This window comes from Oncorhynchus masou, chromosome 5, assembly GCF_036934945.1.
Source record: "Oncorhynchus masou masou isolate Uvic2021 chromosome 5, UVic_Omas_1.1, whole genome shotgun sequence".
Classification (NCBI taxonomy): Eukaryota; Metazoa; Chordata; class Actinopteri; order Salmoniformes; family Salmonidae; genus Oncorhynchus; species Oncorhynchus masou.
Window position 1 is genome coordinate 25,733,003 of NC_088216.1, and position 16,022 is coordinate 25,749,024.

Consider the following 16,022-nt stretch of genomic DNA (forward strand, 5'->3'; position numbering starts at 1 on the left):
TTGGATACCATTCCGTTGGTGCCATTCCAGCCATTACTATGAGTCCGTCCTCCCCAATTAAGGTGCCTGTAGTTTCGACTCACCAACTCTCTTTGTTCACAGGAATCCAAACCCTTCTGGATGAAGGGATGGATGACAATGATGGAGGAGGAAAATAATAAAAATGAGAAGAAGGAGAAGAAGAAGGGTTGCGGCTGGTTCTGGGGTTTGTTTTACAGTAAGAAAAAAAACAGAGAAAGAATTGTGGATGGAGGATTGTCTCAGGCGCGGATACTAGAAATCACATCCACACAAACCAAACGTATGGACGCACACACATTTACATGGAGGTAGATATAACAACAAAGCCTACCTCAGATCCCAAACAGACAACATGTGTGGCCTGTTTAATAGCATGTCTTATTTTCCATTTTGGGATACAGGATGTGTATTTATAGCTTACCAGAGGCTATGTTTTGGCACCAAATAGTGTTCTCTGTAATATTTTATTTGAAATATAAACATAGTTTATTTTATGTATTTTGCATGACTTTTTATTCTAAAGACATATCTTTTATATGACTTTTATTTCTGATATATTTCTTTATATCCATATAGAGGAGCCTGATTCTCAATGTAACCAATAACCATCCATTTTATTGTTTTATGGTGCAGCCTGTAAATCTGTGTTTTTAACATATGGTTTTTGATTAAACACATTTACTTTGCTGAATATACAGTATGTTTAGAATTTTGGGCTTTTGTGATAATGTAGAGGACTTTTCAAATGAATTGGTTAATTAATAGCAATTAACATTTGGTGAATCAATACGCTTTAAATAAAAACACTTCCATGAATAGTCTAGTTATCTGAAATGGATCATTTACAAGAATAAATGGTACAAAGAGTAGAATATGAAATGCTGTAGCTGCTCCTGAGGATTGTTTGGCCGAAAGTGGAAAAAAATTGAGTTGGACCCATGGACATTTCTAACACTTCTTGACAATCTTGCTCAGGAACGCAACAAGACCACAGCTGTAATGTAAGGCAGGTGTTTGGAAAGGAGAGCTCACCTCTACATACAGTAGTCTACATGATATGATCAAGTAGTACCATAGTGGGGCAGCATGGGATTATAGCTTCGCAACCTCGGTGCGCAAGTGATGATGACGGAACTCCCTCAATCATAACCATGCTAAGATATTTTTATAATAATATATATAATAATATAATAATATAATAATAATATATAATATATCCCATTTAGCAGACGCTTTTGTCCAAGGCGACTTACAAGTCGGCTGGGGCCACTACTTTTACATATGGGTGGTCCCAGCGGGAATCGAACCCACGACGCTTGGCGTTGCAAGCGCCATGCTCTACCGACTGAGCCACACAGGACCCACCCAGCCACACAGGACCCACGAGTACTGTTATGTTAGTTTCCAGTCCACACCAGTACTGTCATGTTAGTGTCCAGTCTACACCAGTACTGTTATGTTAGTGTCCAGTCCACACCAGTACTGCTATGTTTGTGTCCAGTCCACACCAGTACTGTTATGTTAGTGTCCAGTCCACACCAGTACTGTTATGTTAGTGTCCAGTCTACACCAGTACTGTTATGTTAGTGTCCTGTCTACACCAGTACTGTTATGTTAGTGCCCAGTACACATGAGTACTGTTATGTTTGTGTCCAGTCCAAACCAGTACTGTTATGTTAGTTTCCAGTCCTCACCAGTACTGTTATGTTAGTGTCCTGTCTACACCAGTACTGTTATGCTGTGTCCAGTCCACACCAGTACTGTTATGTTAGTGTCCAGTCCACACCAGTACTGTTATGTTAGTGTCCAGTCTACACCAGTACTGTTATGTTAGTGTCCTGTCTACACCAGTACTGTTATGTTAGTGCCCAGTACACATGAGTACTGTTATGTTTGTGTCCAGTCCAAACCAGTACTGTTATGTTAGTTTCCAGTCCTCACCAGTACAGTTATGTTAGTGTCCTGTCTACACCAGTACTGTTATGCTGTGTCCACTCCACACCAGTACTGTTATGTTAGTGTCCAGTCCACACGAGTACTGTTATGTTAGTTTCCAGTCCACACCAGTACTGTCATGTTAGTGTCCAGTCTACACCAGTACTGTTATGTTAGTGTCCAGTCCACACCAGTACTGCTATGTTTGTGTCCAGTCCACACCAGTACTGTTATGTTAGTGTCCAGTCCACACCAGTACTGTTATGTTAGTGTCCAGTCTACACCAGTACTGTTATGTTAGTGTCCTGTCTACACCAGTACTGTTATGTTAGTGCCCAGTACACATGAGTACTGTTATGTTTGTGTCCAGTCCAAACCAGTACTGTTATGTTAGTTTCCAGTCCTCACCAGTACTGTTATGTTAGTGTCCTGTCTACACCAGTACTGTTATGCTGTGTCCACTCCACACCAGTACTGTTATGTTAGTGTCCAGTCCAGTGTTAGTGTTTTCGTATTCTTTATTTAAAAACAATATAACACTTTGTACAAAGATATTACTTGTAAATTAGAATGCATATCTGTTATGTAGTCTATCAAACATATCAGGTCTGAGGTTTTTAGGAGTACCTTGATGATGTGATTCCAAGGAATGAAGGGAATTATTAACCTGGAGAAGGTCTTTGTAAGCCTGGGTACCAGTCTTGCTAACCTTCCACTCCTTGTCACCCCTGTCAAAGACATGGTGTCCAGGCTAGGTCTTTGTACCTTCTTACATATAAATACAATTCAAATCAAATTCAAATGACATACAGTATTACATATAAGACGTCTGTAACCTTCTTGCACTTTTGCACATTGACATTCTTCAGTCTCCAAATTGGGACCAAGCTGAAACAACACAGAAACAGGAGTGTTGTAAGCATGGTGTGACTCATACAATGTGTGGAAGTAAAAATAGGAGATCATGTGTTTCATTTAGGAGATAAAAACAACGCAAATTAATTGCATATTATGTTTTGTATTGTTGAAGGAGTTTTATTTGCCTACTGTAACCTACGGTTTGTACATAGTCCGCATATGTCCTCTCTAGAGAATCTAGATGTACTGTATCCTGTACAGCCAATCAATACAATTTCCAGCTTCCAGTTTTTAATGCAATTGCACACTCCTCTGTGTAGAAAGCTGGTACCATTGAAATCCCCTTATTCTAAAGAGCTTGCTATATGGAGTCCCTTCAAAAGCAATCTCTTAGTTCTAGTCCGAAATTATACCATATAGCCTACTACCTACATTAGTGCACTACTTCTAACCAGAGCCCTATGTGGGCTATATAGGGAATAGGGTGCCATATGAGAGACACTCCCAGTGTTCCCCAGTCACACGTAGCGTCCACTGGACTTGATCTCCGGACACAGGCGGGCCTCCAGGTCCTCTATCTTCATGGACTCTTTCCGGCTGGTCAGACTGGCGGCGCGCGTGATCTTGGTCAACGTCTCCTCGTAGGGCGGTGGCAGGTAGACCATGACGAACAAGCTGTCCGACATGTCAGAGCTGGTGCTGGTGCGGCGTTCGCCATGGCTGGTGAGCGAGGAGAGGAACTCATCGCTGCTCTCTGGGTCCTGGAGGTCCAGGGTGATGATTTGGGCCAGGCTGAGCTTTGGAGAGGAGCACCTCCAGTAGGCCAGGAGTACCAGGAGGCCCAGCATGAGGAGGGAGGTGACGGGGAGGACCACGTAGAGGAGCAGCTCTGACCTCCCTTCCTGGTTGAGGTTCAGATCATTCCAGTTGTAGCCCTGGTGGTTTTGAAGGGGAAAGGGTTAATAAATCATAAATCACATAAATTGAAAGGACAGAAAAAAGATTCCCATAAATACATTCAGGACTATTTTGAAGAATTGAAATCAGAAAATCAGTAATGTGTTCCACTGGATCAGTGTTGATCCTTTTCCATCTTCTCAAACCTGAACATACATGGTTGTGAAATCAAGATATCCTACAGAGGCTCAATAGAGCTTATGATATTTTTTTTTGATATTGCCTGAGTGTTATATTCCCCTGTTGACACAATCAGTGTCCCAAATTCACCAGACCAATCGGTTTCAGTGCTCAGATAACGCTGATCCTCATCTGGATGACTGACTAAAGACCGATCAGCATCACTCCACTCTGCTGAAAGCTTTTCTTTGCCATTGCCCTGACATGAACTGCACTCACAAGCACTCACCATAGACATGACATCCAAGACTATTTTAAGGTACTCAACTAACAACAGCAAGTGTGTAACCGGCAAAAGTCTGTATAGCCCAAAGTATGTGGAGGCTGGATGAAGTACCTTGGACAGCGATCCTCCAGTGAGGAAAAATAAAAGATCATATAAAATAAAAACAATCCACCTAAAAAAGTATTTTTCAGAATGATTTTCAGTCTGCTCGTTAGATTGTTAAACCACTATGCCACCTACCTACTCCGAGGTGTCAAGCAAAAAAAGTAAACTCAAAATCTGCTGCAGCTCTCCAGGACTCGGGTTGCCTACCAAAACCCTCTGGGTCTCACAGCAGTCTATATGTAAAGACAACCACTGAATCAGACTCACTCAGTAACAACAAGCTGATGATCCCTTACCTGTAACTGTCTCTCCACCATAGGGGGAGAAGGTGACCCAGTCACCCAATCCATGGACCCTCTGCCGGCTGGCCCAAACTTTATCCAGCTGCTGTCCAGTAGTGTTCTCATGCTGCCGTGGTGTCGTGGGAGGCAAACAAGGGCCAAACTGAGTAGCAGAACTCAAGACAAACCTGTCCGAATACTAAGCGAGCGCAGGAAACAGAGGGCGATTTGGTCAGGAGCGATCCAGCTGTGTGTCCCTCGGCGCCCGAACAGAGTTTGACAGAGAAAGCAGTGCTGCCAGGGGTAAGGGGGGGAGTGGTGAGACATATCGTGTGCTATAAGCAGGGCAGGACAGGATCCAGGCCAGGGAACCGCCCAATGACTGTGGAGCTAAAAGTCCCAAGGGCAATCTCCTCTTGAGGGGATTTGAGGTAGCTAGTTTTGGCTTTATTGGAGAGAATAGAGGCAGGGAGGGAGGGGACAATGGTTGTCCCCATTTGTCAGTCAACATCGGTGTGATGATGGTAGCTGTATCGAGAGTCTAGAGTAATAGCCACATGGAAATGACTTGGGCAGGATAATTGAATATCTTACAATACAGACGGTAAGATGGAATATAGATTACACAGCTGCTGCTGGACCAATGAGTTTGGTGTTGTTTTGTTTTATTGTTTTATTGTCACATACACCAGATAGGTGCAGTGAAATGTGTTGTTTGTTGGCTCACATCAACACCATTATCCCAGAAACCCTAGACCTACTCCAATTTGCATACTGCCCCAACAGATCCACAGATGATGCAATCTCTATTGCACTCCACGCTTCCCTTTCCCACCCGGACAAAAGGAACACCTACATGAGAGTGCTATTCGTTGACTACAGCTCAGCGTTCAACACCATAGTTCCCTCAAAGCCAAGTACCCTAGGACGAAACACCTCCCTCTGCAACTGGATCCTGGACTTCCTGATGGGCCGCCCCCAGGTGGTAAGGGTATGTAACAACACATCTGCCACACTGATCCTCAACACAGGGGCCCCTCAGGGTTGAATGCTCAGTCTCCTCCTGCACTCCCTGTTCACCCATGACTGCATGTCCAAGCATGACTCCAACACTATCATTAAGTTTGCCGACGACACAACAGTGATCACTAACCCTAAAACTCTACAGAGAGTAGTGCGTACGGCCCAGTATATCACTGGGGCCAAGTTTCCTGCCATCCAGGTCCTCTTTCCCAGGCGGTGTCAGAAGAAGGCCTAAAAAAATTGCAAAAGACTCCAGCCACCCTAGTCATAGATTGTTCTCTCTGCTACCGCACGGCAAGAAGTACCGAAGCGTCAAGTCTAGGTCAAAAAGGCTTCTTAACAGTTTCTACCCCCAAGCCGTAAGACTCTTGAACAGTTAATCAAATGGCTACCCGGACTATTTGCATTGTCCCCCCCCCCCCATTTTTACACTGCTGCTACTCTCTGTTTATTATCCATGCATAGTCACTTTACCTCTACCTACATGTACATATTACCTCAATGACCTCGACTAACCGGTGTCCTCGCACATTGACTCTGAAATGGTACCCCCTGTATATAGCCTCACTACTGTTATTTTACTGTTGCTACCTAATTATTTGTTATATCTCTATTATTTTTTTCTTCTATTTTCTTAAAACTACATTGTTGTTAAGTGCTTGTAAGTAAGCATTTCACTGTAAGGGCTACACCTGTTGTATCCGGCGCATGTGACAAATACAATTGGATTTTGATTTGATTTGATGCTCACACACCCTTGATAGGAACCTAAAATCCTGACTGAAACAGGTTCATTTGCTCTTTGGTTTCAGGCATAGGACGGACAGAGCTAAAGAGGTCACACTGACAGATAAGAGATTGAGGTTGTGACGGAGTACCAAATATCCCACAGACAGCAGCCAAACACAACATGTCCAGTAATGAAGTGATGCATTAGAACAGTGGGATAGAGAATAAGGTCAGGATTTAGGACAAGGAAACATAAGGTTTACAGGAATTAATCCCTTATAAAGGGTATTAATGGTGTTAAAAGCTGACCTGTCATTTAGGTTGGACACCATCAGCTGTCAACCATCAACTAGCGTCATCAAGAAATGTATTGGATGAAACATTTGGCATGGAAATATAGGTCTCTGTGTACTCTCTGTGTGACCTCAATTTGTGTGATTTTTGATAACATTATATACAAGTTTCAAAAATAATCATCTCTTTTATACGACCGTTTACCTCCAAACGTTGTCAACCTGTTGCTGTCTCTACTGCTCTGTGTGTAAAACCATTTACATATAGAATGTCTTGTCACACAAAGCCATGTCACTATTTGCCAGTGAAATGTTTCAACTAGTTACACAGTTGAAGTCTGAAGTTTACATACACTTATGTTGAAGTCATTAAAACTCGTTTCTCAACCACTCCACAAATTTCTTGTTACATCATTTGAGTCAATTGGAGGTGTACATGTGGGTGTAGTTTAAGGCCAACCTTCAAACTCAGTGCCTCTTTGCTTGACATCATGGGAAAATCAAAAGAAATCAGCCAAGACCTCAGTACAAACAATACTACGCAAGTAGAAACACCATGGGACCACGCAGCCATCATACCGCTCAGGAAGGAGACGCGTTCTGTCTTCTAGAGATGAACATACTTTGGTGTGAAAAGTGCAAATCAATCCCAGAAGGACCTTGTGAAGGTGCTGGAGGAAACAGGTACAAAGGTATCCATATCCACAGTAAAACGAGTCCTATATCGACATAACCTGAAAGCCACTGCTCCAAAACTGCCATAAAAATGCCAGACTACGGTTTGAAACTGCACATGGGGACAAAGATCATACTTTTTGGAAATGTCGTCTGGTCTGATGAAACAAAAATAGAACTGTTTGGCCATAATGAACATCGTTATGTTTGGAGGAAAAAGGGGGAGGCTTGCAAGCTGAAGAACACCTCAATCCTATAGAAAGGTTGTGGGCAGAATTGAAAAAGCATGTGCGAGCAAGGAGGCCTACAAACCTGACTCAGTTACACCAGCTCTGTCAGGAGGAATGGGCCAAAATTCACCCAACTTATTGTGGGAAGCTTGTGGAAGACTACCCAAAACGTTTAAACCAAGTTAAACAATTTAAAGGCAATACTACCAAATACTAATTGAGTGTATGTAAACTTCTGACCCACTGGGAATGTGATAAAAGAAATAAAAGCTGAAATAAACCATTTTCTCTACTATTATTCTGACATTTCACATTCTTAAAATAAACTGGTGATCCTAATTGAACTAAGACAGGGAATTTTTACTAGGATTAAATGTCAGGAATTGTGAAAAACTGAGTTTAAATGTATTTGGCTAAGGTGTATATAAACTTCCGACTTCAACTGTATAAAAGCATTTGAGACGACAGAAAAACAAAATATAACACCATTGTAATTTATGCTTTATTTGACCAAATCCTGACATGTATTGTTAGCCACTGCCAGCGGTCTTTACCTTTAGCTCAGACACCAGATGCTTTAGCCCGGATAGCTTGGATAATACCTGCCAGTCTGCACAGCGCGATATCAGCCCTGAACACATCAGACTGCTTTATTCCCCGACATCACCAGATTCCTGCTGAAAGCTCTGGACCATTACACCGGATCATCGCAGCTAGCTAGCTATTTTGGCTAACGCCCTTGTCCAGAAGCAAGCACCAGTTAGCCTCAAGCTAGCCTAATCTTTCGGCTAGCAAACGAAGTACACCAACTACAATACCTCTCTTGCCAAATGGCCTGTCGACACAGCAGCTGGTCTGCTGACATGATTCGGCCGATGTGCTCTCAACCAGCCTCTGCTAGCCCCAGCCCACTATCTTTTCTGAACGCTGTGTCTCCCGCTCGCCCAGCATAGTAACGAGTACCGAACGGCTCCCTGTTTCATCTATTGCTGCTAATTGGACCCTCTGACCCTATGATCAGAGTTCTGTCATACTATCCAGGTCTATGCCCAAACAGTTAGAGCTTCTACTTTTAAAAATCCGCTTGTTATAGACCCCCCTCAGCTCCCAACTGTGCCCTAGACACCATATGTGACTTGATTGCCCCCCATCTATTGTCAGAGTTCCTACTGTTAGGTGACCTAAACTGGGATATCTTGACACCCCGGCTGTCCTACAATCTAAGCTAGATGCCCTCAATCTCACACAAATTATCAAGGAACCTACCAGGTACAACCCCAAATCCGTAAACATGGGCACCCTTATAGGTATCATCCTGACCAACTTGCCCTCTAAATACACCTCTGCTGTTTTCAACCAAGATCTCAGTGATCACTGCCTCATTGCCTGCGTCCGTAATTGGTCCGCAGTCAAACAACCACCCCTCATCACTGTCTAACGCACCCTAAAACACTTCTGCGAGCTGGCCTTCCTAATCGACTTGGCCCGGGTAATATTGACCTCATCCTGTCAGTAGTGGATGCCTGGTTGTTCTTTAAAAAAGCTTTCCTAAACATCTTAAATAAGCATGCCCCTTTCAAATAATGTAGAGCTAAGAACAGATATAGCCCTTGGTTCACTCCAGACTTGACTTACCTTGACCAGCACAAAAACATCCTGTGTCGTACTGCACTAGCATCGAATAGTCCCCGCGATGCGCAACTTTTCAGGGAAGTCAGGAACCAATATACATAGTCGGTTAGGAAAGCGAAGACTAGCTTTTTCAAACAGACATTTGCATCCTGCAGCACTAATTCCAAAAGGTTTTGGGACACTGTAAAGTCCATGGAGAATAAGAGCACCTCCTCCCAGCTCCCCACTACAATGAGGCTAGAAAACACTGTGACCACCGATAAATCCACTATAATCAAGAATTTTTTATCCCTACGGCTGGCCATGCTTTCCACCTGGCTACCCCAAACCCGGCCAACAGCTCTGCACCCCCTGCAGCAACTTTGTACCTGCCTGCCAGACCATTCTGCCTGCCTTGACCACGAGCCTGTCTGCCACTCTGTACCTCCTGGACTCTGATCTGGTTTTGACCTTTTTGCCTGTTCACTACCATTCCCATGCCTACCCCTTTGGATTAATAAACATTGTAAGACTCCAACCATCTGCCTCCTGTGTCTGCATTTGGGCTTCACCTTGTCCTGTGATAAACACCTCCTTTGGCCGCCTTTCCTTCCACTTCTCTGCTGCCAATGACTGGGACGAATTGCAAAAATCACTGAAGTTGGAGACTTATATCTCCCTCACTAACTTTAAGCATCAGCTGTCAGAGCAGCTTACCGATCGCTGCAGCTGTAAAAAGCCCCTCCAATCAACTACCTACCTTATCCCATATTTGTTTTTTGTTTTTTTCTGCTCTTTTGCACACCAGTATTTCTACTTGCACATCCTCATCTGCACATCTATCACTCCAGTGTTAATTGATAAATTGTAATTACTTTGACACTATGGCCTATTTATTGCCTTACCTCCTTACTTCATTTGCACACACTGTATACAGATTTTATATTGTGTTATTGACTGTACGTTTGTTTATCCTATGTGTAACTCTGTGTTGTTTTTGTCGCACTGCTTCGCTTTATCTTGGTCAGGTCGCAGTTGTAAATGAGAACTGGTTAAATAAAGGTGAAATAAAAAAACGGGAAATAATAGGACCCTTGCGTTCATCTTCACTTGCTCTGGGATGCTCTTTAACTGTGAAACCAAAGACCCACATGTTTGAGACATTACGCAACACCTTTTACTGGAGATTTGCTTGCAGTGCCCATAATTCTAAAATCATGTATTTATTTTTTCCCCCATCAGCCTTTTGATTCTAAATTGTGTGTTGTCTGACTTGTCTGTCTCTGTCAGAGGATGAGTGTCCTCTTCTTGGAAAAGGGGGGCTCTTACAAATAGAGCAGTCTTCCTCAGATTTTCTGCCCCCTTATTTAACCCAGAGACGGAAAATGACAGTTTGGATTATATTGGGAATTATTTGAACAGGGGATTTCAGTGTGCCTGAACTCTTATTTTGCGGTCCTGCTCTCCATGGATTTATCTCCATACTCTAAAGCTGTGCAGCAGAAACTGAGATAATTATATCCCTTTCTCTTAATTAAAGATGGCTGCCCACTGTTCATCTATTCAGTTATTATCTGCATCCATCTCCATCCATTATCCCTGTGTCCAGATTGAGCCATGTATGATGTCCACCAACTGCAGTGGGTCCAGCTGTCAGGCCCAACATCTGTCTCCAATCGGCCTGTGGATGTCAAACAGGAGAGAGATTGGGATTTGTCCGAGCCAGGGGGGGATTTGGGAGGCGTGCGGGGGACTGTAATTACAGCTCACGTGGCATCCAGAGTGGGCCGATCAGTCTGTCTAGTGCACAACTAGGTTCCCTGGTCAAAAGTAATGCACTATATAGGGAATAGGGTGCCATTAAAAAGTCTGCCTGGTGCAGTGGTTCCCCTGCAATAAAGAGAAAAAAGAGCATAGAGGGAGGCATAGTTCAGACATATTAACCCATTCTAAGGTAATCCTGGCATCCTAGTTAACACTACAGCTGGATTATAGGCCAATATGATAGAATATCATTCATGCCATGGACTTGGTATGACCGACTGGGTCCGAACCTGGGTCTCATGGGCAAAACAAGACTGTGTTGGGCCAGTGAGCTTTAAGGTTAGGCATTAATGATCTCAGATCTCAGGCAAGGTTACTCATTAATGTGAGTGTGACTCACTGAACGACAGGGTAGGTGGAACGGAGTGGAAGGACAGGTGATAAAAGAAGCAGAATTGTATGGATTTATATGTGATAATTAACAAGCATTTCCATCATGGCTGGCTGTTGTGAGAAACTCCCACAGGGCATGTGAAAGCCAGGTCTATTTCATAACACAGTATGTTATGTGTATTGTCATCATAGGCTACATAACATGCAATCAGGTACATATATGCCAACGCGCATGGAAAGCACATTAACCTGTGTGGATTTGGATACACTCTACACACAGACCCCAGTGTTATCGAGGATATTTCCCAAGACTCCATATACAGAGAGAATGATGTCATTTTTTTGCTCAGCTCTTTTTTTCTATGTCTGCTTCTATAAAAGACTGCAGCTGTAATCTCATAAGAGCCTTAGTTTTTGGTTGTCATGAAGTCACACGGTGTTGATGGTGCAGCACTAAACATGCTTCGTCATAGCTTTGCCATAATAACACCCACAGTACCTTGTCATCCAGTGTAAAATCATACCACAGATTTAACTGAAATAAATTATACAATTGTTCTCAACAAGATGCCATATAAAGAATCACTGAGTATTGCTGTAAATGTAAATTCAACCTATTTTTGCATGTCATGCTTGTTCATATGCAAAGTGTGCCAACTAGGAACTATATATTTAAACACAGTCACTAAAAGGACCTAAAAAGGGGCCACACCTCAAAAGGCCCAACATGAACACAGGCTGAGATTTTGGCCAGTTTACTACAGTTCTAGTGAAACTCAGCATTACGTGATACAGGGACTTAAAACAATAAATATCCCCCAGGAGAGCAGGGTTCAGCAATAGAAATACAATCTCACTGATTGACCATGTCAAGTCCCTTTGATATTGAAGGAGAAAATAAATGCATGAGCATCCAGGCCCGGTGTCATGAGGGTGCAAAAGGTGGCAGTGCCCCCTTAGTTGGAATATTGCGCCCCCTCAGTTTTGTATCCCTATTGTGTCCCACAATCTGCCCCCTCTGTCATTCCCAACCGATTTGTTGTGTATGCTTCATTCATGCAACTCCCTTGCATGCATCATACATATGTCATACACATTCTACCGGTTGAATCATTACTTTCAAAGTTACTTACTACCAAAAAAAGTTTAACCGCACAGCTGGATGGAATTTAGCTAATGTTAACAGTTAGCTAGGTAGCTGATAGCATGATGGATATTAGAAAGTGGCTTTTCCAGGGCACACCGGCAGCATCGGATCAAGCGGCGGGGAGGGGGAGTAGCCTGCCACAGAGGCCGAGGCTGCTGAGCCGACGCTAATCACCTAGGCCAAGGCCGTGGAGCCCAGCAGCAAAGGCACCTGCACAACCGTCTTGCAGCCTGGTGACATAGGAGGTACCCAACCCGAGGAGGGGCCTGCAGCCGCCAAGATACCCAACCCGCCTGTACTGTGGGAGAAAACTGGCATTTTGTAGCGTGTGGTTCAAAGGCAGAGAGTGGCTGGAATATTCCTGTCAGGAAATACAAACACACGGACACCCCCGCTCCAAGCAAACGGCAAAAAGTAGTGAGTAGTAATCTGAAAGAATATGTGGCCGAAACAACAATGGGCCAGCAAGAAGAGGATAATGAGAGGGAGTGTAAAAGACAGTGTTTTCTAGCACTCTGGATGCTGTACTGGGAGAAATGTCAGCATCCAGAAATGTCAACTAACGAAACAGCCAACTGGTTGAGGCCCTGTGTGCCTTGCACCCAGAGAATGAAACCCTTATATGGATGTGGAAAAGGTGAAAACACTGCTTGACTTAATCTCAGGAGATTTTGTGGAAGTTGAATACAGTTGAAGTCGGAAGTTTACATACACCTTAGCCAAATACATTTAAACTCAGTTTTTCACAATTCCTGACATTTAATCCTAGTAAAAATTCCCTGTCTTAGGTCAGTTAGGATCACCACTTTATTTTAAGAATGTGAAATGTCAAAGTGAAGTGCACCAGTCCCTCCAGCACAAAGCACCCCCACAACATGATGCTGCCACCCCTGTGCTTCACGGTTGGGATGGTGTTCTTCGGCTTGCAAGCATCCCCCCTTTTCCTCCAAACTTAAAGATGGTCATTATGGCCAAACAGTTCTATTTTTGTTTCATCAAACCAGAGGACATTTCTCCAAAAAGTACAATCTTTGTCCCCATGTGCAGTTGCAAACAGTAGTCTGGCTTTTTTATAGTGGTTTTGGAGCAGTGGCTTCTTCCTTGCTCAGTTGCCTTTCAGGTTATGTCAAAATAGGACTAATTTTACTGTGGATATAGATACTTTTGTACCTGTTTCCTACAGCATCTTCACAAGGTCCTTTGCTGTTGTTCAGGGATTGATTTGCACTTTTCGCACCAAAGTACATCCATCTCTAGGAGACAGAACGCGTCTCCTTCCTGAGTGGTTTGATGGCTGTGTAGTCCCATGGTTTTTATACTTGCGTGCTAAGGTTTGTACAGATGAACGTGGTACCTTCAGGCATTTGGAAATTGCTCCAAGGATGAATCAGACTTGTGGAGATCTACACATTTTTTTGTGAGGTCTTGGCTGATTTCTTTTGATTTTCCCATGATGTCAAGCAAAGAGTCACTGAGTTTGAAGGTAGGCCTTGAAATACATCCACAGGTACACCTCCAATTGACTCAAATTATGTCAATTAGCCTATCAGAAACTCCTAAAGCCATGACATCATTTTATGGAATTTTCCAAGCTGTTTAAAGGCACAGTCAACTTAGTGTATGTAAACTTCTGACCCACTGGAATTGTTATACAGTGAATTATATGTGAAATAATCTGTCTGTAAACAATTTTTGGAAAAATGACTTGTGTCATGCACAAAGTAGATGTCCTAACCGACTTGCCAAAACTATAATTTGTTAACAAGAAATTTGTGGAGTGCTTGAAAAACGAGTTTTAATGACTCCAACCAAAGTGTATGTACACTTCCGACTTCAACTGTAAGTTTACTGTTGCACGCCAGTTTCTACAGACTGAAATCGCCCGATCTGGAGAAGAAAAATGGACGAACTTTATGCAGAGTATTTTTAATAGATATCCCGAGCCTCTAACAGCTACAGTTGAATTCGGAAAATGCGTGGCAAATGTCAGAAATAGGCGTATACGTAATTTTCTTTATTGGCGTTGCTGCCAAATCTACTGCTTGATCTCTGTGATTGGATTGGAAATGTTTGGTTTATAATATAATCGGATTGTTTTTCATGTTGTTTTATATAGTAGAAGAGGTGCTTTGCATTACATTGATGAGAGTGGGCAGTCCTTGACCAATGGTGGAGTAACAATGTAGCTATAGTGTTGTCATAAACAACTCGTTGTTATGGAATACACATTTCTCTGTTATCATACGCAGCGTAGTAAGGAACTCTTGTGGGAAGACAGCTTGGTACCTGCGTCCAAGCGCCATTGTACTGATAAATCGTGGTAGTTCATTGTACATTATTGTGTGCGTTTCGCGATTGGAAATACATTGTTTTGGCGTGGAGAAGTGTTATTATGGTAATTAGCAACTGTTTTGCATTGCATTGCATTGATGGGCATTGTGCATGTAGCGTTGTCATAACTTGCAATTTCTATAGACGGTTTTTAATTCCTACTTGAATTAATTAGGGAGCGTACACAAAGTAAAAACATTTTTACATTCGAATTTCAATAGCTCCTTGGTCATGTGACCTACTTGACTCAAGTCAGTTAAGTTCCCATTGACTAAGCACCACGGAGACCAATCAGGAGAGAATACATACAGGTCAAGGGTGCCAATTGAAGGTCAAGGGGTGTGTCTGTGCCTTTTGGATTACGCTCTCTTTACAGAGAACCCCTGTGGTTCAAGTCAAGAGCTACCCTTTCCCCTTCAGTCTGCTCTGCGCATGTCTGAAAGTGACAGAGCCAGCAGCCAAGTTTTTCCACAGTATGTCATAAAAAATTATTATACTTATGAATGTATGTAAAATGCTAATATGAATTAGATCCAGTACAATGGAATAACTATAGTCCACTCACTATGTAAGGGTAGTCAGTGGACATTCTGAACCTTGTTTGAAGTCAATAGGTCACATGACCAAGGAGCGATTTAAATTTTCAATTTTGAAAAATTCATGTAAAACGTGTGAAATTAAAATGGACAAACTAAATGGTGTGTGATGTGTAGGCCCACTGAGTGTACAATCTGAACCTTGTTTGGAGTCAGTAGGGCATATTACCAAAGAGCTATTGAAATTTAAAAATGTAAATACATTTTGAAAATAGTGTGAGATGTAAATCGACAATACAAAAGTGTGTACAATGTGTGTCTATGCCATCAGGTTAGCTACAACCAGTTTTGAAAGTTTTAGGAGTAATGGTTAAAGAGCTATGGAAATGTGACAATTTTGATTTGTCACTATGTTGATGGTCCCTAACTGCTGTTGGGACCATCAAGGAAAACTATTTTTTCATTTTGTATTTTTTTATTTCACCTTTATTTAACCAGGTAGGCTAGTTGAAAACAAGTCTCATTTACAACTGCGACCTGGCCAAGATAAAGCAAAGCAGTGAGACACATGGAATAAACAAACATACAGTCTATAACACAATAGAGAAAATGTCTATATACAGTGTGTGCAAATGAGGTAAGATAAGGGAGGTAAGGCAATAAATAGGCCATAGTGGTGAAATAATTACAATTTGGAGTGATAGATGTGCAGAGATGAATGTGCAAG

The 16,022-nt window shown here is 42.6% G+C and overlaps 1 protein-coding gene across 1 annotated transcript; it reads right to left on the bottom strand.

Annotated features, from left to right (window-relative positions):
• Nucleotides 1–2,477: 2,477 nt before the first annotated feature.
• Nucleotides 2,478–4,811, bottom strand: LOC135526429 (small integral membrane protein 28-like). Its single transcript, XM_064954799.1, has 2 exons — nt 4,579–4,811; nt 2,478–3,749 (listed from the first exon to the last, which is right to left on the bottom strand). Exons 1-2 carry the CDS (start codon nt 4,687–4,689, stop codon nt 3,333–3,335), a joined length of 528 nt encoding a protein of 175 aa, XP_064810871.1. The 5' UTR covers nt 4,690–4,811; the 3' UTR covers nt 2,478–3,332.
• Nucleotides 4,812–16,022: the final 11,211 nt, after the last annotated feature.